The 26,320-nt window shown below is 41.5% G+C and overlaps 1 protein-coding gene and 1 long non-coding RNA gene across 3 annotated transcripts in view; one reads left to right on the forward strand and one right to left on the reverse strand.

Moving 5' to 3' along the window:
- The window catches only part of LOC120801409, a 42,798-nt gene extending 22,469 nt beyond the window's left edge, over nt 1–20,329 (reverse strand). The window contains exon 1 of the long non-coding RNA XR_005709096.1: nt 20,224–20,329. This is a non-coding gene — a long non-coding RNA (uncharacterized LOC120801409). The remainder of the gene's footprint in view (nt 1–20,223) is intronic.
- prkcq (protein kinase C, theta) lies at nt 8,233–26,043 on the forward strand. Of its 2 annotated transcripts, none has more exons than XM_040148337.1 (17): nt 8,233–8,496; nt 13,333–13,532; nt 14,742–14,802; nt 17,051–17,231; nt 17,323–17,354; nt 17,452–17,537; nt 18,063–18,192; nt 19,769–19,879; nt 20,208–20,366; nt 20,471–20,640; nt 21,254–21,427; nt 21,525–21,616; nt 22,115–22,177; nt 22,295–22,433; nt 22,669–22,857; nt 23,730–23,858; nt 24,942–26,043. In XM_040148337.1, the coding sequence occupies exons 1-17, from the start codon at nt 8,379–8,381 to the stop codon at nt 25,098–25,100; spliced, it is 2,193 nt and encodes a 730-aa protein (XP_040004271.1). In that variant the 5' UTR covers nt 8,233–8,378; the 3' UTR covers nt 25,101–26,043. The 2 variants fall into 2 exon arrangements, with proteins under 2 accessions (XP_040004271.1, XP_040004262.1); XM_040148328.1 differs by having other exon boundaries at nt 8,379–8,496; nt 19,769–19,878; nt 20,237–20,366.
- Nucleotides 26,044–26,320: the final 277 nt, after the last annotated feature.

Below are 26,320 nucleotides of genomic sequence, written 5' to 3' on the forward strand. Positions count from 1 at the left end.
ACAATGTTATTTTTCTTATTTTTTCTATCTAACTAATCACCTCTCCCCCACAGAAAAAAAATAAAAAACCCCAGAATAGACAAATGTCATGAGTTTATAAGAATATACGTAACTTTGTGGCAGGTTTTTTTCTTTTTCTTTCCTACGTTGTTAATCTGCTCGCAACCCCTCAGATTTATCTCACGACCCCTTCTGGAGGTACAGACGCGCTGTAGTAGAGGAAAGTACGCACAGTACAGGTTGATAAAGTACTACAGAAGACAGCACGGGACAGTAAAGGACAGTACAATATAGGAAAATATACCAAAATACAGGATGATAAGGGGCAGGAGAATCTAGTAAGGGACTTCTGAAGATCGGATAGCACAGTAAAGGACAGTACCAATAGAGTAAAATACAGTAAAACGTAATTATGGAGAGTACATTGCATGAGAAAGCACAGTAAAATAATAGTAAGTGACACTAAATGACAGTAAACGACAGTACAGCTGAGGACTATCAGCATATGTACAGTAAATACGATGTTACACACACTAACAGGACTAACATGGCCATCTGGGCTTTTCCTCTCCATCTCTGCTTAATCCATATTGAGTGAATCATAATTCTTCTCTGTGCGAGCTGTAATTAGTGATATGACTGTTTTGTCTGTGTGTGTGTATGTGTGTGTGTGTGTGTGCGCACACAGGGCTGTGCAAATAACTACACTCACTGAAAAAACACCTAAAAGGTGCTAAACGCTCAGCGGCTATGGGAAGGCAGTGTGACCTCAGTAACAGTGTCAACAGACACCGGCCTGCTTTTAATTTGAAAAGGAAAACCGGGCCAAAAATTTAAAAGACATTTTAAAAAGGGGGGGTATGCGGGCGCATGGTCGACATCTGCTGCTGTGTTATCTGCACTTAAGAGTATCTAATCTCCTGATTTGTGATTGGCTGCGGAGGCGGACTGCTCTTTCTGCCTCTGAACTGGATGGACGGATGGATGGATGGATGGAGAGATAGATGGATGGATTGATTGAGGGATGCTGAGAAAACTAGATGGGGGTCCTTTAATCATGCTCAGGATAACAGTTACAGAATCGATAACGAGTCACACGGTTTTATAAACATAAACGAAATATAAATTACTATCAATAAGGGAGCGTTTTGATACTAATCGGCTCAAGCTGCTCATTTTCCCCAGGTATCACCAAGTTGCTCTCGTTGCTTCCTCCAACATCATCCACCTTTAGGTATTTCCCTGCATGCTGAAAACCCAAGGGCCATTACATGAACACTGGCACCTCCTGGTGGAGAAAATACAAACTCATGTGTCTATTATGGATTCTGTCTGCCAGTGCCTCAAATTCTCTTTTTATGTTGCGCCTTGGGTTTGTTTTCTGAATGCCTTCCAGGTCTTGTGTAAAAGCCTTTTCAACTGCCTTGTTGTTGAAAGACGCAGTACAAAATAAACTTGCCTTGCCGGTTGAGTAATCCGGTAATCTTCCTTTTGACTACAGAAAATCTCCACGTTAACGAAATCTTTTTTTTTTTTTTTTTAGAATAAGAGACGAATTGCCGGGGTGTCTGGAGATTATTGCACCTGTTTTTAATTCAAATCAAGTTGTTTTGAATCACTTGAAATCAGCGTCATTTTCTTGACTCGAGTGCAGCAATTTTCTTTTTTACTTCCAACGCGAGTGTTGAAAACTAAAAACATTTTTGCAGTGTTGTTTGCCACCTATCTGTTTACTTGTTAGAACACAACATAATAGAAAGCAGATTCAGGAATCTGAAGGGAAGAAAAAAAGAAAAGAAAAAAGGAAAGAAAAGGAAACCTTGATGGTACCGACGCTCTGCGTGATTGAATTATGGGCAGACCAGGGGTTGGACCTTTACAGCATAATGCAATGCAATAAACAGTAATAGCACTGAGGGAAATAACAACTTTTTGAAGCTCACAGAGTTAGCTCGTGTTGTTGTCAACAAACCTGACACGAAACAGCTTTAGACTTTTGATGTATTATTAACTTTTGACGATAAATGACGACAAAAAGGTTCAACCGTGCTGAAATGAATGTTTCTGTTTCTGTTTTAAAGTCAGAAACACACAGGTAATGGCTTTTGGCCCATCTAAAGATCATCAATACGTGGCCTTCAAGTTCTTCTTCTCTGGCTGCCTCAAAAAGAAGTTTGAGCTTGCATGTGGGTGGATAGACCTGTGCTGCATTCACGTCCCCATCAAACTTTCCTACAGCAGCTCATCTAACACGTTATTGCACAAACACTCTGACACTAAATGGCGGGTTTTTTGGTGCTATGTATCCGTCTGATGGAGAGAGCTGCAGAAATTTTGCAGACAGGCAACTATTTACTTTTCCACCCGTCGCTAAATCGGACAGCCTGTGCGCGGAGTTGTAACATTCCGACGGTCCCGGAACGCCTCGTGGCACCGCGGTTAGACGCAGGCTTTCCGCCGCCCCCGGTCTGTCAGAGGCGCGTTGAGATGGAGAGCGGCTCCCGTCCGCACTCGACACTCAGCACTCAAACTTCAGCGGACACTGTCGTCTCCTGCAGGTCGGTACAGGTTCTCCTCTCTCCCTCCCTCCCTCCCTCCCTCCCTCTCTCTCCCCGCAGAGCTCACAGAGTCTCAGCCCTGAACCTTGTCGCTTGTTTTTTTCTTTTTTTTCCTTTTTCTCTCTGTCCAACGTTTTCCATGCTCCTCGGTGTTCGAGGCCGTGATGAAAAGTGCACCAGCCTCCACGTACCGGTGCACTGCACAAGTGATGGAGGCGGCATGTTGACGCGGAGGGGGCCAAACGGCTGCGTGTGTGCGGCTGACATGCAGGCTTTGCGTTTCCACGCCAAGTGGCCGATGCCGCGGTGTTTGCTCTCGTTTTCCGTCTCGCTGACTTGCTTGCCCGTTAGGGTGGATTTAGAAACACAGAAGTGTCACGGCTGGCTTTCGGTCCCACTCTGAGTCGGTCTTTTGTGAACTAGACAGCAACAGACGACACATTCATTTCCCATATTTATGTCATATTTACGTGTAAATGCGCCGGACTCAAAATAATCCTTCAAGTATGGAGGTGTTACCACCTAAAAAGATACTTAAACTATCAAACAAGTACTTATTATGCAGCAGAATGACCCCATATATTATAAATCCAGTTATATTTATAATGGTTTAATATGGGCAGTCATTTTAAACTACTCTATATACATTTAGGTGGCTTAGATCTATAATAAGGCATCTTATGTAAAGAGATCATATGTTCTCTCTGTGTAACCTGCAAAGTAATTAGTAAGTACAGCTGTCAAATAAATGTAGAGAAGTAAGAAGTACAATATTTCCCTCTTAAATACAATGGAGGGGTCATAAATTGGAAATACCTGCAGCGTAAATGGACTCTTACTAATGGATATTACTTGAGTAAACGTGGTTAGCTGCGCTCAAGCCTTGCAAATGAACCTAGTAAGTTAGCAGCAGCTTCATGCTGTGAAAGAGGTGTTTTATGTACATTTTGGTTATTGAATCTGTGTAAAATTGGTCAGATGTTTAATGTGTAAACTGTTAATCTGTGCAGTATGGCAGAAGTATTGGGAAAAAGAGTATAAAATGGGAGTAGTTGCGAACAGCACTTGAGTTTATGTTGCAGCAGCTAGAGTTAAAGGCGCCTTTCCCACACACGGACCTCTATCAATAACAACAAAGACCCCCCCGGGTACTTCAGAAAGCTTTGGTACACACACACACACACACACACACACACACACACACACCCCCTTTGATGGTGTTTGGTACAGAGTGTCAGGTGGGGGGCTCGTTTGACTTTGCCCTCTCTCATGAAAGGTTTCTGAAAGGTCTCTGGCGTTGACACACTAGCACTTGACCCCCCCCTCCCGCTATTCTGTGTTTTGGTTTTGTTCGAGGATGGGTGGTGGTGCGGGTGGCATTTGAGCATCGATGGGGCGGCTGCAGCAAAGTGGCTCAAATGCCACGGATGGTGCCCTGACGCCCGCATGCGCAGAGGTGTGCGCACAGAGACGACAGGATGCAGCACAGAGCGCTTGTTAATTCTGTCGGCTGTGCTGGAAAAGATAGACGTTGGCCGCAAGCGCAGACCACGGAGACCTGATGTCTCATGTTCATCGGTCTAAATACAATAAATAACTCACCAGCTCACTAGAACGGAACAAAAAAATGAATGCAAAGCCTCTGTTTATGACCTCATGTACTTGTATGTGTGGAAAAGCACATTAGACTTCATCAGTAGCTGATTTACAGCATCTGAGTTGCCATTTAGATGCAAAATAGGAATAAAAGGTTTTACGGTGTAAAGATCAGCAGCTTGTTTTAACAATGAACCCTGTGTGGGTCCCCATCTAAATCCACTCACATCTAGTGTGCGGTTGCTTTACGAGAAAGAAAGAGGCCATAGATGGATTAACCCCATCAGGAGGCCTGATACTTTACATCGGCTCAAAAGCTGCAACATTTTTTTTATTTATTTATTTATTTATTTATTTTTGCAGTCAACTGTGTCACTTTACTTCAGATTGTGTGGAAATTATTTAACCTTTCCCTGAGCATCAAGTCAGAAACTGGCCAGACAGTCACACCAGCAACCGTGGCAACAACACGCATGATATCATCATATTTATAGTTCTGCTTTTCTATGGCGATAATCCATCCGACAAAGACAGTCCATACAAAACGCTGACGACTCAATTCAGCAACCGTATGTGTATATATTTATATAAAGTTTTCCATGCAACACTTCCCCCGCTTTTAAAAGTTATTCAAATCAACAGTTCACTCCGGTTTCGCTATTTTCCTCGTCCAGCTGGTCAAACGAGCCAAGTTAAATCGAGTTACTTGTGGCTTCCCGGCCAGTACAGTTTTCCACAGATAAGAGAGGGACATTCAGACACATTTGCCTTTGAGGGGAAAATGTTGAGGTGCAAGACTGGATAGTGCGGTGACAGAATTACCTTACCTGTTAACAGGCCTCTCTTGAGTGTAAGCGGCGCCTTGATGCAGCGTTTTACTGCACGATGACTGGCGCTCACGGGAGATGCTCGACTGAAGGGCACCCACCGACACGTTTGCTTTGAACACAAAGCTCTGCCCGAGGTACCAGGCCAAGAAACGCGGTAGGTGCGCATTTAAATCGGAGATGTGATCGAGTTCAGTTTCAAAAATCTCAAATAGGTTTCATGGCCAGTTTAAAGAAAACCAGGTCAGGTCCATGTAGTGATAAGTAAAAAGTTAAAAACCCAATCAACAACAGGAAAAAAAAAAAAAAAAAAAAAAACCTCTACTGCTACAACAAATATTTTCACATTTACACGGGTATATTTGGTGTTTTTTACAGTACGCAAGTTCCCACCCCTTCATCGAATCACATGATCTAGCGATTGAACTTGCTGTTTTCTTCACAGTCCACTCTGCGACCACCACGCTTTTTTAAATACAGGGAGAAACAGTAGAGATGAACTTAATCTAAGTTTTTAATGTTTTATGATGCTGGTAAAGGTGTGTTTACATCAGTAAAACTGTAAACAGCAGTAAAATAGGTCTATATTTAATATAAGTATGGCTGAAGGAAAAACACAATATTTTTTTATCAATCAGACAAATTCTCTTCACTTACTATCATTATTGTAAAAAAAAAGCTTAAAAAAAATACTTAAGAGGCTTTTTTCGCTGTACTATGCCCACCTTTTCAAAAGAGCAGTCGTGTTTTATATTTGGTGGTGTTTCTCAATCTTCCGTTTGCAACAGCCCCACCTGTGAAGCTTCAAAAAGCCAAAAATTAAACCGCCCAGAGACAGGAAGTGTGGTTGCATAGTTGTAACTCAGGCACCGGAGGTTTTACCCCCTCCTGCATAAACACAGCGCTGTACGAAAGGTTTGAAGCGCACGGGAGGCTGCAGCTCTGCACATTTCAAACGTTTCGATCCGTGTTGGTAGGAGATGTGTATGTGTGTGTGGGCGTGAAGGGTTGGTGTGTGTATTTCAGTACTGGGATCAATAATGTCAGTCGCTATGTGGACAAGTACATGCTGATGAAGATTTCCGACGTCTGATTTTAATTTATTATCATTAGGAAAAAAATGTGATATTTATATGAGAAAAAAAAACGGTAATTATTCACCACAATAAGAATATTTGGTTCCAAATTAAGAACAGCACTTAAGTGAAGCTAGTCGGGTCGTCTATTCAACGTGGAATAGAAAAGTCTACAAAGTCTTTAAAAGAAAAAAAGACTACAGACGTGTCCCAGTTTTATACGCCTGTCAGTGGTATGTAGGACAAAAAAGGACAAAGATAATTAACTATACCACTATAGGCACTCTACAACGGCTTGCCTTTTGAAAGTGCAGGAGGCACTCAGAAGTGGAAAAAGAGAAAAAAAAAAAAAAAAAACACAAATGTGAAAGGTGAAAAGGGTAGGAAACTTTTTTCTTTTTGATTGTGAGTAGCCTACTACTCCTACTTCACCGCCATCCCACCTATCGCCATTTGATGGTGCACGCATTGTAATATTTCTTCGTACCAGAGCTGAAACAAGTCGATTATTCCATCGACATCGTTTCTGCAACTTTTTTGATGATTGATGAATCAATACAGGTCTTTTTTTTTTAAAGCAAAATTTCACATAATTAATTGTTTGCAGCTTTTCAGATCTGAATATTTGCTGTTTTTCTTTGTCTTCTGTCATATTGAACTGAGCACTTTGGGGTTTTGGACTACTGGTTGGACAAAGAGGACAATTCGAAGATGCCGATTCTGAGCTTTGGGAAATTCCGATGCGACCGTACTTCTTACAAAGCACTGTTACATTTATTCCATGCTACCTGCCCAAGACGTTTGCTGTTAATATCTGTACATGATGTAAAAACAGCGAGCCGTCCGCTGCTGCTGGAAACGAAGCTATGAGAGCAGTGAGAGCGAATCAATCTGAAAAGCAGTGATATTTAAAAACTGTAACAAGATGCTTAAACGCTCCAAAGAGCTGAGGGGATTAATTCTCTGAGAGCTAATCACTACGTGCAACCCCTCTCAAATTACACACAGTCATTTGATCCATTGTAAAATGTGAAAATATGGATCAGTGCAGCTTTAAACTACCCAAAAGCCAACTGACAAACCTTAGATCAAGCACCACAAAACATTAACATTCATAGTGACAAAGGGAACATTTTACATCGTGTGTAGTTTTTTGACATCTACTGGAAGGGCATGTCACTTATAATGCTGCTACAGTAATCCTAAAGCCACTTTAGTGTCCCCGAATCAAAATTCTGTTTCCCTACCCTGATGATGACAACTTCCTGCACCAAGGTCTGAATTCTTACATTTTCTAGGGCATAATAATTTAAATACTCTGTATAAGGAAGTTGAAGGTTAGCACAATATATTGGCTCACTGTGAACATGTCATGTAACTCCTGTATACGTTTCTATGTCTCTCTCACCACATGGCACCACTGATTCAGGGTCAGTGAGAGTTAGGGTAAAGGAGGTGAGCTTCTGACGATGACGACCATGAAAACAAGTATTGCAGGGTCAGGCGCATGCCGCGGTGTATTCCCCCATCTGCGTTTAGTATTTCAGCTCTATTAATAGTCACCTCCTCTCCACTGCTGGGAGTGACACACACACACACACACACACAACCTCTCCGGCAGGCCTCAAATATCACAGCGACCGTCACAGAGTCGAAGACGCCGACATCAAAACTGCTGCGGTACAGGCAGCGCAAGTGTTTTACTTTTGATATTTTAAATGGTTGATCCCACAAAGAAGAACTTATTTTATTTTTACGAGGTGCCCAAAGGCTCTGCCAAGTGTGACAGCTGGTGTTTACAAGTCCTGAAGGTATGGGTGGTTTTTATTTTAGTTGCATTGAGGTTCAGAAGGCTGGTTTGTTAACTTGCTTTGGGTTTTCAGTTGTGACCAACAGCACAAACATTTTCCTGTCCCCACATAGCAAGCACTGTTGATTAGATTTTGTTCTGTCCGAGGAGTCCATACGGGGAGATGTTTTGTTGTTCATTTGGTTTAAAACCCGGCTTTGACAGCAGTCAAAAGTTTAGAGTTTTCTGTTTGCAATGTCACGGTTGATGATCTCTCTCTCTCTCCTTCTTCTTCGTCTCTCTCTCTCACAGGTTGTGTAAAAGCATCAAGGGCGGAAAACGGCGAGCCTCCTCCTCTGCTTGCCAGCCCATCTTTCCTCTGGAGGAAAAGAGTGGTTGACAGCGACAAAGGAGCCGTTTCCAAAAATCTGACAAATCTCGTTGGTTGAAACTGCTTTGCAAAGAAGGCATCGTTGTAAGGTTTCCTGGAAGGTTTTTTTTAAAATATATATCTAAGTAAAAGTCTGGAGCCATGTCGCCTTTTCTGCGGATTGGCTTCTCCAACTTTGAGATTGATCCTGGTCTGGCCTACCATGAGGAGGTGCTGAACCCATACTGTGCTGTCTACATGAAAGAGGCCATTGACACAGGTTAGTGACTGTTTGGGCTTATTTGTGTGTGTGTGTGTGTGTTTTAAACGTATATATAAATATATATGTAGAAACAAACAGATAGGTGTTTATAACAAGATTGTGGTTATATCATTGGTTTTAGTGATTAGGCCTGCAACTAATGATTGTTTTCATTATCAATTAATCATTTAGTTTATGAAATGTCAGAAAGTAGTGAAAAATGCCGATCACAGTTTCCCAGAGCCCAAGATGTCATCTTTAACAGGCCCAAAACCCAAAGATATTCAGTTTACAGTTATGTAAAAAGAGAGAAATGCAGTAAACTCTCAAAATGAAGAAGCTTAAGAAGCAGAGAATGTTTGGTGTTTATTCTGACATAAACAATTAATCATTGGAATTATTGGCGATTCATTGTTCTGTCGAATGATTAATCGATTCATCGAGTAACTGTTTCATCACTGCTGGTGGTGTCATCTGAGTTAGACCAACATCTCAGCCTTTGTTTGCCTTTTACTGACAACCAGTTGTGGTCTAGTCAGCGTCGTCCAATTCTAATGTGCGGATAATTGATTAGGTACATGTTTATTGTGACATTGATCAAGATGGTAGCACGCCGGCTGCCTCTGGGAAGACATGAATCTAAATTCAAACAATCCAATCGAGCATTTTTACACAACTATGTTAATAAATAGGAAGTGTGTCATGGGTTACAAACTAGAGCTGACACAGTTTTTCAATTAATTTCAACAGAAAATTAATTGGCAATTACTTTGTTAACGGATCAGTCAATTGTCAAGCAAAGACGCAACACAGTTCCCTACTACCAAGATTTTCTCAGATGTGATGATTTGCAGCTCTTTTTCATCTCATATAACAGTAAACTGAATATCTTTATGTTTTGGACTGTTGGTCAGACAGAACAAGCAATCCGAAGACATTACACCTTGGGATCTGGGAAACTTTGATTAATTGGCATTTTTTTGCTATCTTCTGACATTTTGTTGACAAAACGACTAATCAGTTATTCAGGGAAATCACTGGTGCAGTGTCATTTCCACCCTTTACAAAGAATAGTGTTTCATCTGTATACATTATGATGTGTTTACAAATGTAAAAGACCCTTTTTGGAATTTACATCCTTTATACATTACTGTCAGTTCATTAAAGCTTTTACATTTGCTCCTGTAAGCACCATATGTTCACTAGAGCTTTCTCAGGGGAGGGGAAAAGAAAAAAAAAAAAAAAAAAAAAATTCCTCTGCCACCCAGGAAGTGATGCGTTTCTGTTTAGTAAAGCAACAACGATGGGTGTGTGGGATAAATATAGAATTGTAGAAGTAGTGCAAAAGTAATTCAACAACAGATGAAGACAGTGCGTTTTTTTTTTTTTTAATATAAATAGTGAGCCTCCATATCCTTCATTTTTCAAGATCTTCATTGTGGTTGTCTATTCCCACCAGTGTCACAACTTTGGGAAACTTCCCAGCGCGATAAAGGACTCACAGCCGATATCTTTGTTTTGCATCTGGCTATCTTTAACCACTGGTGAATATGAGTTCAGGATAGAGCTAAAAACAGTGTGTCACTGAGAGGAAAAAGGAGGGTTCTGATGTTTCTTTTCCTCTTCTTTAAAACCACAAGACTGGTCCTACGAGGCAGCAGAGAAAGACTCTGTGTGTGTGTGTGTGTGTGTGTGTGTGTGTGTGTGTGCGCGCGCACGTATTTCACTTACACTCCACTGACTTACTGGAGGGACAATAGGTTCATTTTAGTTGACATCACGTTAATAGAGATTGATAATTTTCAGGGCTGGATGACACTGACTTGGAGCAAGAAAAGCACTGGAGACCTAACAGTAAACAATACTGTACTGAAACTGCCATGATGTGAGAGGACATTCGCCATCTTTAAATATGGGAAATATTTAAAAGAAAATATAAACAATTCTAGATTTTCCCTCCCTGTCTCCCTAATGGCACGTTACTGTACATCAAAGAAGCTAAGCTTTAGTGGTTTCAATGTTTATGATGGAATCATTGCTGACTGGCACCATGCTGAGTTTGTGAAATCAAGAGCTGATGATGAGAAACTCGCAGGTTGGGGGGGGGGGGGGGGTTGGTGGAATTAAAAAAAAAAAAAAAAAGATAGCTCCCATCAGGCATTTTGGCTCACTGGAGCTGATTTCATCTCCAAATCAAAGTGATGGAAAGCTTCGATAAACAGCTTCCCTCTGAAGTCCTCTACAAAGTGTTCAGGCTCTTTTAGGTCTTTTTGTTTAGACACTGCCAAGCACGAGTCATATACACAAATACATTGAAAGACTGTTTTTTTTTGTTTTGAAAAATACTGTAAGCGTTAACTTCGTCACTTAAAATTGGCCAAAATTCAACTTCTCACCACCTCTCTCTGCTCCTGTCTATCCCAGTGAAATGAAGTTTACTAGGATTTAAAATAGGGATTATTATCATTTAAATAGCAGAAGTAGAAAAGACCAATTATGCACCAAGGTATCAAATAAACACAGTAGTTGTTGTTGTCTATAATAACACAAGGCTGGCATATTTTACTTGTTACTGTCAACAAATCCCATTAACAGACCAACCAGCCAACCAACAACGTGTCTCTCTGTGCCTTCTGGCTTTGCTTCCCAAGCCCATTGGCGTCTTCAAGAACAGCTCACATATACATGGTTTCATTGTCATAAAAAGGGTAAGTCATGGAACAGCTACTTCGTAGCAAACGCCATTCAAACAGGAGTAAACAGTGTAAATTTGTTGGGGACTATTTTGAGTGGCGAATTAATCCACATTCGGGTGCGCTCTAGTGTGCTTTTCCAGCACCAGGACAGTGTGTGTGTGTGTGTGTGTGTGTGTGGGATTGAGTCAAAATAAACTACAGTGTGTGTGTGTGTGTGTGTGTGTGTGTGTGTGTGTGTGTGTGTGTGTGTGTGTGTGTGTGTGTTCATGGTAATGAAGGAACATGTCACCCAGTGCAACAGTGTGACTCACTGAAACATTTGTGAGAGTTTTTGGACAACAGTGGAGCTCTATGGCACAGGGAAAGAGGGCCAGGCTTTAATATGGCACTGGTTGGTAGAATAAATTTACTGCTGGTTTGGTCTTTTCGTGGGCATTTTGACTTGAGGAAAAACTGAATTTCTGAACAGAAGCCTTTTTTTTAAATAAGTGAATGTAGCTCTGTAGCTATACTTACAGTTACACAACGCTGTACATAAGCCCATAAGTACATAAGTTTCAACAGAGGTCTGTGATGATTGCTATTTTTTTTTTTTACTACCGTTTCTCCTTTTTTTTTTTGGGTGTGGAGATATATCCCCCTGCATTAATGGAAAAACCTGTTCGACAGCTCAACTCTGTAATCAAACTCTGGGCCTTTCTTGGTTAACTTCCACTTTTAGAAAGCTATTTAGTTGTGGCAGTCCAGCTGAGCCAAGGCTTTGGAGCTCAAATACTCACATAGACTTGCTTTAATGGAGGGATTTTATATTTTGTTTAATGACTGGAGACAATCAGGACCTGTTAGTCCTGCTTAGGCATAAACATACTAGAGCTGGCTTAAAGTTTTAAGCACTCAAACAAAATCTAATTCAATGTCTCCACTAAACATCTTTGATAATACACCTACAGTACATAAAAAGAGGAACACGTAATCTTCTTTGATGTAGTAGAGACAGCAGAGACATGATGATCACACCGAAGTCTAAATGCTACCTTAGTACTTTTTCAAAGAACACCACAGGAACTGACTGAGTACTAGGTGACACCAAAACATGTCACCTCTCACTCTGCATAACGTCGCAAGGAAACTTACTCTAGAAAAAAAAAAAAAAAAAAAAACCCCAATCGCACACAAAGTCTGATGTAGCCTATGTGTCTGAGGAGAAAACAGCATATTTCCCTTCTCTGGGTGCTTTAATCAGCACAGATGGCAGCTGGCAGGGCCGGTGGACAGACAAGTGCTGAGCCGATGATGATGGAGAAGGCCGTAGATCACATTGGGAGTGAAAAGCTTAGTAGGCTTTATTGTTGAAGCAGCAGGACGGCATGTGGCTGTTATGTAAGTGGATACATGGGATGTTATTGCAGTGGGAGAAGAGAAGAAAAAAAAAAAAAAAAAACCAACAGATGTCAATTATCAAGGCCCAGGATGGTGGCACCCCCCACCCCCATCCCCTAGACCATTTGATGCGATTGAACATATATCAACACCGTGAGACGATGATCATAAAAGGTCTGCTGGACAGGTAACATCTAGTAGCGTTCAACCAGTCGCTCGGCACAAGATAACCATATTTTAACCAAACCCAAGTCCAGGATTTAGCTTTAAATTACAGCTTCGGACCGTAAAAGAACATCTGCTCCACCGAGAGCGACACCCTGCGCATTCATCCTATTCGCCAAGATTAACTCCTGGTGTCGGTTTTCGTCTCTGGCAGGAAAACCTTCTCCATCTTGCGGATGTTATTAATCAAAACTTGCGAGTCAAATGCTGCGAAAGGATATGGCTGGTGATATTCTATACTTTTGTTATGGTCAACAAATGCCATAAAAAGACCAAAGCCAACAGTGTGTGATAGTTTTTTGGACAACAACGGAGCGCTATGGTACAGAGGAATGATATGTATCAGGGCACGTTTCCTACTCTGCCAGTAGCAGTGAGAATTTTAATTTGCTGTCGCACAAGATTTCTAGGTATTGAAATGACAGTCAAAGTGAAATTGGAGCTTTACTTTCATCTCATTTCCTGTCTGTTGCTGAGAAAAATTCAAGTAAAAGAATCTTTCCTGCTAATAAAGAGGCGTCTTTTCTTGTCGCTGTATGTTCTCTCTTTACAGAAAAGGGGCAAGTGTACAAGCAGAAGAAGCCGACCATGTACCCGCCGTGGAGCAGCACGTTCGACGCCCACATCCACCGCGGCCGCATCATGCACGTGATGGTGAAGGACCGGACAGCGGAGCTGAAGTCTGAGGCCACCGTGGCTTTGGACTTGCTGGCAACACGCTGCAAGAAGGAGAACGGCAAGCTGGAGATCTGGGTTAGTGCTGTGGGATGTGCGTTCACAGGCCGGCTGTTTTGGCTATTCTGGCAAAGTCCAGATGGGAAGACTCACTTTTGGGTCAAAAGACCAAATGTTTAAAAGGGGTAATCCCTTTAAGTCATTAAAAAAAAACACTGTCTCCATTTTTGGCACAAAGAATTTTTTTTTTTTCTTAAAACAACTTTTTGAAACACATCACTGGAGTGCAGCCATTGCTATTGTTACTAGCCACACTTGTGCTTCTACCGCGGCGATGCTTCAAAATATCTGCCGTGGAAAAGCCTATGCTGTATCTCGATTAAAACTTGATAGCAGTTTTTTTTAATTTAGATTTCTTCTTTATCGAATAAATTTTGTACAGAAGGCCAGGAAAGGCAATGGATGTACCTGTCTGTATATAAATAATTTTTTATGTCTTGGTCACCTGTACTGAATAACAACCTTCATTTTCTCGTGATTATCTAACGACTGTTTTGTGATCTCGGGGTCAGACAAACCTTCCTCTCACAGACACCCAGTTTACACCACAGTCAACCAGAATATTGAGTGTTTTGATCGAATTATCACAATGGACCATTTTTGGCCTGTGCTGTGATCGTGACATAATTACTGCGGGATCATGAGAAAACAAAGCTTGTTATGACGATACGATACTCCCAGCAGCTTAAAACAAAATGGAAACTGTAGCATCTGATCCCTCTATTTTTTCCCAGAGTGCACCAGAACGCTTCGTCGTCCCCAGTTCGAGTCCAGGTTGTTTCTCAATATATTTTTAATTGATAAGAAAAGAACAACACAGCACTTCTTGTGTACCAGAGAATTTTTTTCCGCCTGGAAAGACCTGGCTTTAAGTGGGAACAGATGCGTCACGCCAGCTGTCTCGTCTATCAAAACTAACAAACAAAATAAAATAAGAAATAGATGGATGAATTAAGTCAAATATATAAAATTCTGTGACTGACCTTTCTTCCTAGTCTGTATGTGTATGTGCATGTGCATGTGCGTTTTTAGGTGCCAGACAGTCTGTCTGTCTCAATGGAGCAGCATGACCTACACCATTTCTCACAGCCCATGCATCACAACCCTGAATCCACATACTTCCCTTTTTTATTCTCAGTGTTTTTTTTCTCATCTCATGATGATTTTTCTCATTATTTCCTGTTCTAAGATATTACGTTTGTTTCAGTCTGTTTCTTTTTGTTTCAGCTGGAGCTGAAGCCACAGGGTCGCCTGCTGATGGAGGCCAGATATTACCTGGAGAAAAGCGGTGAGTCGCTCAAACCTTCTGCCCCTCTATCAGTTATAGCAACTACAATATACTGTAAAAAACATGGTTTTGCAGCTTCAGATTCTATCATTTAATCTTTTTAAATGCTTTAATTTGACAGTTCTGAGATTTTTGAGGGAATATTTTGAATGTTTTGGGTTGAAAACTGGTGAAATACTGTATAAATATAGTTAATGTGATCATAAAAGGTGAGAAATCATCCAAAGCCTGTATTGCTGGCACCTTTGTGTGTTTTAATGTGCCTTAATCATCCCAGCCTAATTACGTTTTCTCGAACTAAAAATAAAGAGTTTTGACCCCTTGCTGGTTCTAAGCAAGGCAGATGGACATGTGTTCGCTTTGTGTTAAGATCCCTTTCACTGGTGCTTTCCTGACATTAACACGATGCCAAGTCCTGAGAAGCCACTGAGAACCAAAAGGAAGGAGCCATCTCATGTTCCTATATTTAGAGGCCGGCAAATCGGAAATCACTGCTCGGAACAACAGGTGGGAGAGCGGCTGGTACGCTGTGACAGTTTGATCTGCGCAACTTCCTCCTCGATTACATACAAAGAGACATGCTGTGCGAATGTAACACATTGTCTTACTGTTCTCTAACTGTACAGGACAGTCTCACTGTCTGTGTGTCAAGCACTGAGACTGAGGGGTAGTTGTGAGCTGGAACTATTTCCTGACCATCAACAGTCAGGTGCCGTGATTGTGAGTGGCACCCCAGGTGACCTCGTCGAGAAACTGTTGTTCGTCGATAGTTTTCGCACATAGCTCCCCCCAAAAACATAAATTGCTATTTATGTTCACATTTCTGCTCGTGTAAGGGTTTAACAGAACAGTATAGAGTGTGTCAATGAGACAGCTATGAAGGTCCTGGTTGGCAATGTTTTTTTGTAAGTTTGTACTGAGCCTGGCTAGGTGTTTCCACCTGCTTCCAGTCTTTATGCTAAGCTACGCTGGACACGTCCAAGCTCCAACTCCACGCTCGATGCACAGACATGAGGCTGATATTGATGTTCTCATCTCACCTCTTGGAAAAAGCAAATAAGTGTACAACCCGAAATGCTGAAGTGTTCTTTTAATGTCAGGGATTCCTGCAGCGTTTTTCATTGAGCAACATCACTGTAAATGCGCTGGCGCTAGCCAAAACACCACTTTTCAACTCTTGTCTCTTAGCCAGATGTTACAGTAGCCACTGAAAAACAACAGCAGGACACACAACATGTCGAATGCTGAGCTCAGCTCTGCGATTGATTGATTCATCATACAATAGATTCACTGCGCAGTGATTTATCCATTACCACACATTCCCATTTTTGTACACAAGCCAAAAAAGAAAAAATAATGTACCCAAAATATAAAGGTCACTCTTCTTTTTTCAACCAAAAAGTCAGAATGATTAGAAGAGATACTGAACAAAGCTACAGAGGCACAGACATGGTTAAAATCTAACGTTTCTTTTTTTTTTTTTTTTGGCCTCACCAATCTTTTTGGCATAGAAAAGGGAATTCCAGCCCTGTAGTTGGACCTTTTGTGTGGAAAACACTTTGGACCATAGACACATGTCTGAACCAGTTCTGTTTCAACAGCTGTTGCGGTCATGTGGGGATCCTAAAATGCTCTGCACGAACAGAATCGGGAAACTTAGAGCTTTCAAACAATCCACAATTTGTCATGGTTCAGTGAACGCTGAGTCCAGTAGAGATCAAAATTATGATTATAGGCACTTATCACCTCTGGTAACCAGTTTTCAGGGGTTAACCCTGAATTCAATGCAGATTTTACCAATCTGTCAAATATCGTTAAACATATCGTTAAAGTTTACAGCTTCATTTTCTCACGCTTGAAGTATTGCTGCAGTCGTGTTAATATGAAACACTGGGGCTAGCGATTTACTGGATAATTTCAGAGTTGAAGCTCACATCATTTCATAAAACAAAAAGCAAGGTTTTTACGTTAAACTGCAAAAATTATTGGTCTGGATCATAAAGTGGGGCTGAAACAGAGAAGACTGTCTCATCCATATGAGACGGTCTAGATTAACACGTTGGTAAAAATGAAACTCTGATATATGTAAGAAAAACTTGTCAATCCACAAAAGGTGAGGAACCTGCAGTAAGTGTGAAACCTTCTTGGCAATAGGCCATGACCCTGTCCACAGAATACCGAGCTCAACGATGTCTTTTGCATTGTTTTGTTTTCCTTTTGAAATAAAAGGTTTTGTGATGCGTTTCAGATGCTGCAGGTCACACTGAGGGAGACCCCGACTCCGAACAGGAGCGGGACGGTTTGTTCGCCCTCCATCATCGACGCGGTGCCATCAAACAGGCCAAGGTTCACGTCGTCAAATGTCACGAGTTCAGCGCCACGTTCTTCCCTCAACCGACCTTCTGCTCTGTCTGCAAAGAGTTCGTCTGGTACGCAACAGACTGAGATATCATAAATCACCAAATTAGTCATGTTCTTCATTATCGTATTAGTCATTTCACCTGTTCTTCTCCACTACAGGGGTCTTAACAAGCAGGGTTACCAGTGCAGACGTGAGTGTCAGTTTATTTTCCACTGACACATTGGGTGGCCGTTGATGCTTTGCTCCCTCTCCCATGTGCCTGACCCTGTCCTCTTTGTGCCTTTTAGAGTGCAATGCAGCCATCCACAAAAAATGCATAGACAAAGTCATCGCCAAATGCACCGGTTCAGCCGTGAACAGCAAAGAAACAATGGTAAGTATCTGCCTCACACTGATTTTACACACACACGTTGTTTCACGTACAGTAAATTGCTCAATGACAGCATCCTCTTTCTTACGAGCTGTCAAGGTTAAATGCGGCTGTTGCTGATACAGTATGTGTAAAAGATCTGTAAACCTGTGGTTGTAATGCTTACTAATCAAGTTGTCATCTCATAAAAGAATGACACCAGACGTTCTTGTCTTGTCTCATTTGCTGCTTTTATCTTCTCGCTCTTGTTTCACTTCCTCCTCAGCCACATGCCTGCTGAAGTCATGAATCCAAAAGGGAATGCAAAACCTCATGTTGTAATACACAGTATAAACGACAGACCTGCCACCCACTGTTTGGATAAAGGAAGTGTTTCTACTAAATGAATTTTTTTTTTTTTTTGGTCAGCTGTTGGCTCTGTTTGTTTCTATCCTAACGTCCTGCAAGCCTGTTTGCAAGGCTAAACCGGCCCTAGGGGCCTCCGGGGTAAGGTGTATGATGTGCCGTCTTCTTCACTGTGTTTTGCAGATCCACAAGGAGCGCTTCAAAATCGACATGCCCCATAGGTTTAAAGTCTACAACTACAAAAGCCCCACCTTCTGTGAACACTGCGGGACTCTGCTGTGGGGGCTCGCCAAGCAGGGGCTCAAATGTGAGGGTGAGAGGCGGGAGCTTTATGATTTCTGTGGTTTATGATTTCACGCAGCTCGCCGTGTTGAGGTACTGGACCTGTGTCTTGTAGGGTTAAGGGTACACCTCGCTTGGTGTTAATCCAAGACACGTCCGTGCCTCATTGCAGCAAGCCTAAAAGAATCTTGTGTCCTGTTGCCATGAAGCAAAAGCTCATATTTGTTGCTTTTTGAAATTTGCCGTCCATATTACACAGTACAGCAGAGCTTACAAAGAATCTAACTGACGTGGCTGCAGGTAGCTGTGTATAACTATGAGGGGGGAAAAAAACTGCCAGAAATAACTAGTAGAGTAATAGATATTTTGAATAGAACATCTCTGGAATTTAAAAACAGCAACTTTTTTCCAGCTTTGTGAAGAGACAATTTTCAGACAGTCCAATTTAAGATTCCAGATTCATTGTACAGAGTTTTAGTAAGTTTATATTGGCACAGCGTGTACTGTAGCTGCGCTGCGTAGTTTTTCAGTATATAATATACGTGTACAGAGATCACAGTTGTAAGCCATTTGCTAAAGTGCGAATATGCAAATTTACAGCAGTGCACGCACAACATCGTCTATCCTTAGAGCCACAGATCAGATAGAAGCAACAGGGGAGGGACCCCTTCCCTTCCAAAAAATCCAAAGAGGAAATGTACCAGATGTCTGTGGGTTTTTTATATGGTTTATGTAACATAAGAGCCAGACAAGTTTTCCCAATCCATAAAAAAAACAAAAACCTTTCATCCCTTGGTTTTTCTGCAAAATTCTAAAACGTCAAATTTGGAAAGACATGGTTTTTACCAGACCGCAATAATAATAATATAGTCCACAACATGATACTTCCAACAGCTGCCATAGCAGCAGATGTTTCAACATTTCCGGTCAGAAATATGAACTCAATTCTTTGCATGTGTTGGGATGATCAACCAGAAACAAACTGCAGCTGCCGCAGCAGGTGGGAAGAACAGCATTCCATGTGAAATTAATCACTTTTCCATTACAAGCCAACACACTGATGCAGTGGTCTGTGTGAGGCGTTAGTTTTGTTATCGCTTGCACACACACTATGTGAGTGTGTGCAAGCAATACCAAAGGTGAAAATCTCGCTCATCAAGTTTTCTAACAAAAATACTTGAAGCAAGTCTTTGGCCAGCAGGAGGAAAAAAAAAAAAAAAAAAAAAAAAAAAAGTACTTTATCTTGCTTTATCTTTTCTCGATACTTTTACGGCCTCTTTTCAAAAAAACTGTCATATCACAAAAATGTGAAAATATGTGGAGGTACAATCAGAAACATGTATTATGAGCCTGACTGTAAATACAAAATGAAACATCGACTACCAGCAAAAATAAGCAATATGTCACTGTTAGTTCTTCCCTGGCTGTCACAGTATATTACTATATTCCCTTATTCTGAACTGGAGGATAACGTATCGTCTATTTGATTCAACAACTCACTCTTCACACTGTGGAGCAAGGTAGCGTATCACATAGTATTAAATAGTGTTATTTTGGTTATAGTTTCCAATGGTTTTCTTGCTATCTATGCTATCTTCTCCGTGCAGAATGTAGCATGAACGTCCATCATAAATGCCAGAAGAAGGTAGCCAACCTCTGTGGGGTCAACCAAAAGCTGATGGCTGAAGCTCTGGCCATCATTGAGAGCAAACAGCAGGTCAGACACACAGTCATTAATGAAGAGGCCTTTTCCTCTGTTTTACACTGAGTTGGATTATTGATTTACCCTTTCAAATTACGCACTCCACGCACATTTAACCCGAACCTTAGCGTGAAACATTTAGGATGGTTGTGAGGAGTTCTGTTAAATTGTTCATCTTCCTGGTGACGGATTTTAATGGAGAGTTTTGGTGTCTCAAAAAAAGTTTATATGCTGTTTTTAGTGACTTTGATGCCCAGTTAAAAATTTAAATCCAGGGGGGAAAAGACTGAAGATATTATTTGAAATATTCTGTCATGAAAATAAACGTTGGATCATCTGATCGTCTGACGCTGGTCCTACCTTTAACCTTCAGGCCAGATGCATCAGGGAAAGCGACATCATTGGTCGAGAAGGTCCAGTAGGTGTTGGCCAGCCAGGAGTGGTCCGAGCTCCGTCTGGGTTAGTGATGGGTTCATCGGGCACAGCTACACCTGCAAACAAAGGTACACGAGCTCTAAAAATCTAACTTTGCATCACACCTGTCTTTTTTTTAGTAACATGTACTGGTTTTTTCATTTGTGTTTTCTGAACATGCCTCTATTTACAGAGTTGCAGGGTGTTTCCTGGGAGGGACCGACAGACGACAGCAGGCCGGTCACTGAGGAACCGATAGAGGAGGAGCCTCTGTACACCGTCCCAAGGAAGGATCACCAACCCAAATTCACCATCGATGACTTTGTCCTGCATAAGATGCTCGGGAAGGGCAGCTTTGGCAAGGTACTGGAGGTGATCTGATAGACAGAAGAAAAGAAAAGCAAAGAACGGAACATGATTGACATCAAAACTGAGCAACATAATGCAAATAGTAACCGCAACAAAAAGAACACTGAGGGTAAATATTTGGCATCTCTCAGCATTAGATTTTCTGCAGCACTAGTTAAAATTTTAGAGGGAAGAATAACCTACAAATACCAAAAAAAAAAAAAAATGTCCAGATGTGTTAGTTATTCAACTATCTAATGCAACAGAAGAGTTTCTCCAGGAAGCACTGGTGAGAAAAATTACAAATATAGAGCAGACTATTGCAACATATGTAGTTAGAAAAGAACACCTTCAGGGAGAGACTTTTTCCATTAGGTTTTCATAAAAGCATGATAACGTAGTCATCCTCAGTCTCACTTTCACTATGTGAGACTCTGTGGTCACATTTGTTTGTGCAGCCAGTTTCCACGGAAAACTACAGACTTGTTGATTCGTCATCAAGGGTTCTTTGCAACAGAATCAGCGTGAGAAAGGGGACACTGGATGGGGGGGCAACAGGCAACGGATAAGAAAAAATACCAACTGTCCAATGCCGGCAGTTTGTCAGATGTTCTTGCTGTGTTTTCAGGTGTTTTTAGCCGAGCTGAAAAAGAGCGGGCAGTTTTTTGCAGTCAAGGCTCTAAAAAAGGACGTGGTCCTGATGGACGATGACGTCGAGTGCACTATGGTGGAGAGGAGGGTCCTGTCTTTAGCCTGGGAAAATCCTTTCCTCACACACCTTTACTGCACCTTCCAGACCAAGGTAATAACCACGTACTCCTTTGGACGTTCAGAACTCATCTGTAGACATTCACTCCAAAACCTCCACAGCTCCGACACCTCTGCATTTCTGTGTCCAGGAGAACCTGTTCTTCGTGATGGAGTATCTGAACGGAGGGGATCTGATGTTCCACATCCAGAGCTGCCACAAGTTTGACTTGCACAGATCCACGTAAGTGTCCAGTCGAAGGCCACAACTTCCAGTATTCACTCAATACATGCCTGTAAGAGGCATGACAGTAGCATGGTACTGTTTGGGATGCTTGGAGCCTTTTCCCCAAACTTTCATTAACATCAGGGAAGTCAAGGTGTGACGTATCATTTCATGATAGTCCACTTGTGTTGCAAGTGACCAGCTTTGTCGACTCCGTTTCCACATTTCCTGCACTTTTTTGTTGTTTTCTTCTGTTACAAATAATAATGTAAAAAAAGGAAATATACTGATTGACCATTTCTACTGTTCAACGTTGTTTCATTCTGAACCAAGTTGATCTGTTTTAAATAGGGTGAATTTTTCTCTTAGTACAACTTCCTTTAAGTTTTCTCTCTTCTTCCAAGTAACTTGATGCATGGAGAGAGATGGTAGTGAGGGAGGAGAGGAAACAAGCAGGGAAAAAAGGACAAGTAACATACTCCATGTTTTCCTCTTCTTCGTTTTTTCTCTCTGCAGCTTCTATGCAGCCGAAATCATCTGTGGGCTCCAGTTCCTGCACTCTAAAGGAATCATTTACAGGTAAAAGTTTCAGTATAAACCAGAAGTAATGTAACGAAATTCAGAAGGCCCAACTGAGAACTGTTGAGTCCTAATTTCGCTTCCCCCGTCTTGCTTTGTCCTCCGGTTCCTCTCTAGAGATCTGAAGCTGGATAATGTGCTGTTGGATTCGGAGGGCCATATAAAGATAGCAGACTTTGGCATGTGCAAGGAAAACATGCAGGACGACTTGCGGACCTCCACCTTCTGCGGGACGCCCGACTACATCGCCCCTGAGGTGACCGCGCGCACTCATTCAGGGCAGACAAATCCTGCTGCACTGAGCTCTGTGTATCACGATGTTGGAGAAATATCCCTTCCTGGGTAGCTCTCTTGGGATTCCCTTAGGTTGCCTATGTTTAACTCGTGTTATGTACTTTTTAAAAATACCCCTCAAGCTCTGTGTAATAATTTGGCACAATAACCCGTCCGTTTTAACAGTATGTGTTTGTGTGCGCGTGAATGTACATCAGATCCTGCTGGGTCAGAAGTACAGCAGCTCGGTGGACTGGTGGTCGTTCGGAGTGCTGCTCTACGAGATGCTGATCGGTCAGTCTCCGTTCCACGGCCGGGATGAAGAGGAGCTGTTTCAGTCCATACGAACGGACAACCCCGTTTATCCCCGCTGGCTCACCAAAGACGCCAAGGACATTTTAGTCAAGGTCAGACGCTGTGTGTTTGTGTTTACATGGCCGTACGAGTGGCGGTATTAGGGGAAGTAATTAATCCCACGGAACAGTAATTCTGTATTTCACATCTTTTTGGACGACATAATTGGTTAATTTAATACTGTTTGGATGATGTTTTTTTTTTTTGGTAGGAACACTTCGAAATTACTATCTCCAAAAGTATTTTGTTCAACAATGCTTTCAGTTATGGTTATTTATTTAACAACAATCAACAATTAGTGGATTAACTGATTAGTTGATTAAAAGAAAATGAATCGGCAACTATCTTGATAATCGTTTGATTCCTCATTCAGTCGTTTTTCAACCAAGTGTTAAACATTCGCTCAAATTTGAGGATTTTCTCCATTTCTGGTCATACATGATTGTCAATTCAGTATGTTTGGATTTTTGACGGATGACTGGACAAAACAAACAATTTAAAGACTTCACTTTGAAGTTTTTTTGTTTGTTTTTTCTTTCCAACAGCTCTACTTTACATTGTACAACAAAATCTGAAACACTTTCAGGCTTGTTCTGATATTATTAAGATCTTTTAATCATTAAACCAGTGCCAAAAATAAAAAAATAAATCAACCCTAGATAAGGGAACTCATTGCTCAAAAGTCATGGCTGACCTTTGGGATTTGCATCTTAAAATCTCTGTAAACCTCGACTCTGAAACTGCACCAACAATTGGGATTTTCAATTTTACCAAGCAAGACATGCAGAGGAAACACCAAAAGACTGATGTTAATTCCTTCTCAGCGGCGACGCCAGCTAACTCATGCGCCTGTATGTATGCGGACATGTACGTACAGCAGTCGCGTATTGTCAATAACCTCGGCTCCGGTGTATTTGTGCCGCAGCTGTTCGTCAGAGAGCCCGAGGAGCGGCTGGGAGTGAAAGGAAACATCAGGCAGCACAGTTTCTTCAGCAGCACTGACTGGAGCGCTCTGGAGCAACGGCATGTGGCGCCACCCTTCAAGCCAACCTTGGTAAGTACGGCCGGGTCTATGTACAGACTACACACAACTTTAAAAAAAACAAAAAAAACACACGAGACGCATCCATGTTTTGTAGGTTTGATATATGATATATATGCGTTTGAATTAGTCTGAACGAATTACATGCCAGTGTGTCTGTTCTACATTTTTTGCCACTTCCTTTTACAGGCGTCTGCTTTGCCAGAAACAGACCAGTCAATTAAACAAACATACCGGGTAGCAGCATTTAAATACCAAGAAAAACAGAGACTCTCGCGAATGTGACCTTATTAGATCCCCTTGACATGACCCACTTGATGAAAACTCCCAAATACACCTACACACACACACACACACACACACACTTTATCTTGCCAATTTCCTGGAAATACACTAAAAACATGTGCGACATCTGGATAAAATCGTGCGTAACATATTCAAATCTAGAGAACTGCTTCAGTAAATGGATCACTGGTGGAGGAGCCAGCAGACACACGTCTCGTTACGGCACTTGGAATACACACATCACCCCGCCTCATGCTAATAGGTTTTGCTTTTCCGCGTTTTAGATCGTCGTCAAATTCACTGTCTTTTGGTCAGATAAAACAAGCAGCTTGAGAATTTAACCTTGGCCTCTGTGTAATTATAATGTGCATTTTTCATTAGTGGGTGACATTATGTAGAATCAACAGCGTGTTTAGAAAAATAATCTGCACATCACTGAATTAAAATAATCATTTTGTCATTTTCTACCCTGAGAAGGAAATGTACTATCTAGAAGGTGACACATTCCACCCACATTAGTGCTTTATTATTAACTGAGAACATACAGCAGAATCAGGAGTGCAAAATGTAGATAAAACCTACGGCCGTAAAAATGTGTGTTTGAATTTCTGTAATCTAAACAAAGATAGTGTCAGTCTCATCTGTGGTAGCTCCTTTTCCAGTTTAATACTGTTAACCAAAGTCTTCCCACTAATCCTGAGAGTTAGCTGAGCTTTTCATTCAAGTGATTCTTTTTATGTCGGAAGTAAAAAAAAATAAAAAAATCCACGCAGTCTGAGCGACTGTAATACTCTTCTTCTACCCTCACAGACGTCGCCCAGTGACTGCAGCAACTTCGACAAGGAGTTCATCAACGAGAAGCCTCGGCTGTCGTGTGCCGACCGGACGCTGATCAACAGCGTCGACCAGACGATGTTCAGAAACTTCTCCTTCGTGAACCCGGGGATGACTCGCATCGCAGCCCGCTGACCACCTGACCAGCAACCTACTACCTACAAACGAGCCGCTCAGTCACACAGCCAGCACTTAACTGTTACAGAAACAAACTGCAGAGACTTTAGACAGCGAATGTCACAAAGCTCAGCTGTGTCCGTAAACGTGACGATGTTGATAACCACTAAGGGGGTGTCCTGGGTGTGAGACACATGCAAACGCAACTGTGAGGGGATATCTGTTGCACGTCTGTTCTGCCTCGCTCCACCTTAAAGATTTTAAATGAAAACAAAAATCTCCACAGCGATCTTCAAAACCAACCAAAAAACAAAAACTTCTGTGCTGAGACAGAGAGGCAACGGAGATAAACCAAGAGTCTTTACATAAAAATTAACAATTTACCTGCCGTCCATTATGATACCTCACGTATAATTAGTCAGATCCGTGTGGGCATAAATCGTAACCAGCCAGTTCCTTTTATTTTAAAAGCATGTAATTAATTACCCACAGAATTCCCCCTTGAAAAGTGTTCAACCCCTTTAACTTGCTTTCGCGCTTATCAGGGTTTCTTAATCAATATTAAAATGTGTTTGTGATTAACTTATGGTGCCTCATAATACTCTATGAAGTTCACGTCTTCCAGTAAAGCAAACTAAGAAATTTGGTTCCACCAAATGAAATCTATTATCCTGTTACTGTTTAAAATTTTTCTCCTGTTCCACAGCATACTGAGTCTTTTACCTCCACTTTGGGTACAGATGTTAAAAATACATTTTAACAGCCCTTTGTTTTTGTAAATAACTGTAATGTAATCATGTTTGAGAAATGTACTGTTGTTGGAATAGATGCGCCACGTGTAGCAGAGGTGAATTACAGGGTTTTTCGTTTACGCATGTTTTCTTATTGTACCTCAGGTGTTTCATTGATGCTGTTATTTGGATCGGCTGCTTAGATCCCTGCCTACTGTAGTTTTTATTGTTCTGAGTCCTGTAAATTAAAAATAAAAATTTTTTGTAGACCGCTGTCCGTTTCGTTTCTGATTACAACAACACTTTCGTGTTCATGTGTAGCCTTAGTCATCAGGTACACTTGAGAGTCAGGAGGTGGAGGGGGTGACACAAAGAAGAACCATCTCAGTTTTTCCACTTGATATTTTCATTAAAAATAGATTTTCCAATGTTAATGAAATATATTAAGAAGTGGAGAAAACCTCTCAAACTGTTTTTTTTGTTAGTTGAGAAAAAATATGTTTTTTT

The sequence above is a fragment of the Xiphias gladius genome, chromosome 2, assembly GCF_016859285.1.
Source record: "Xiphias gladius isolate SHS-SW01 ecotype Sanya breed wild chromosome 2, ASM1685928v1, whole genome shotgun sequence".
NCBI classification, from domain to species: Eukaryota; Metazoa; Chordata; class Actinopteri; order Istiophoriformes; family Xiphiidae; genus Xiphias; species Xiphias gladius.

Coding starts and splice junctions, on each gene's coding strand:
- prkcq (XM_040148337.1), top strand. CDS start 8,379: ATGTCGCCTTTTCTGCGGATTGGCTTCTCCAACTTTGAGATTGATCCT. Junction 14,803..17,050: donor ATATTACCTGGAGAAAAGCG/GTGAGTCGCTCA, acceptor GATGCGTTTCAG/ATGCTGCAGGTCACACTGAG. Junction 22,434..22,668: donor CCGACTACATCGCCCCTGAG/GTGACCGCGCGC, acceptor AATGTACATCAG/ATCCTGCTGGGTCAGAAGTA.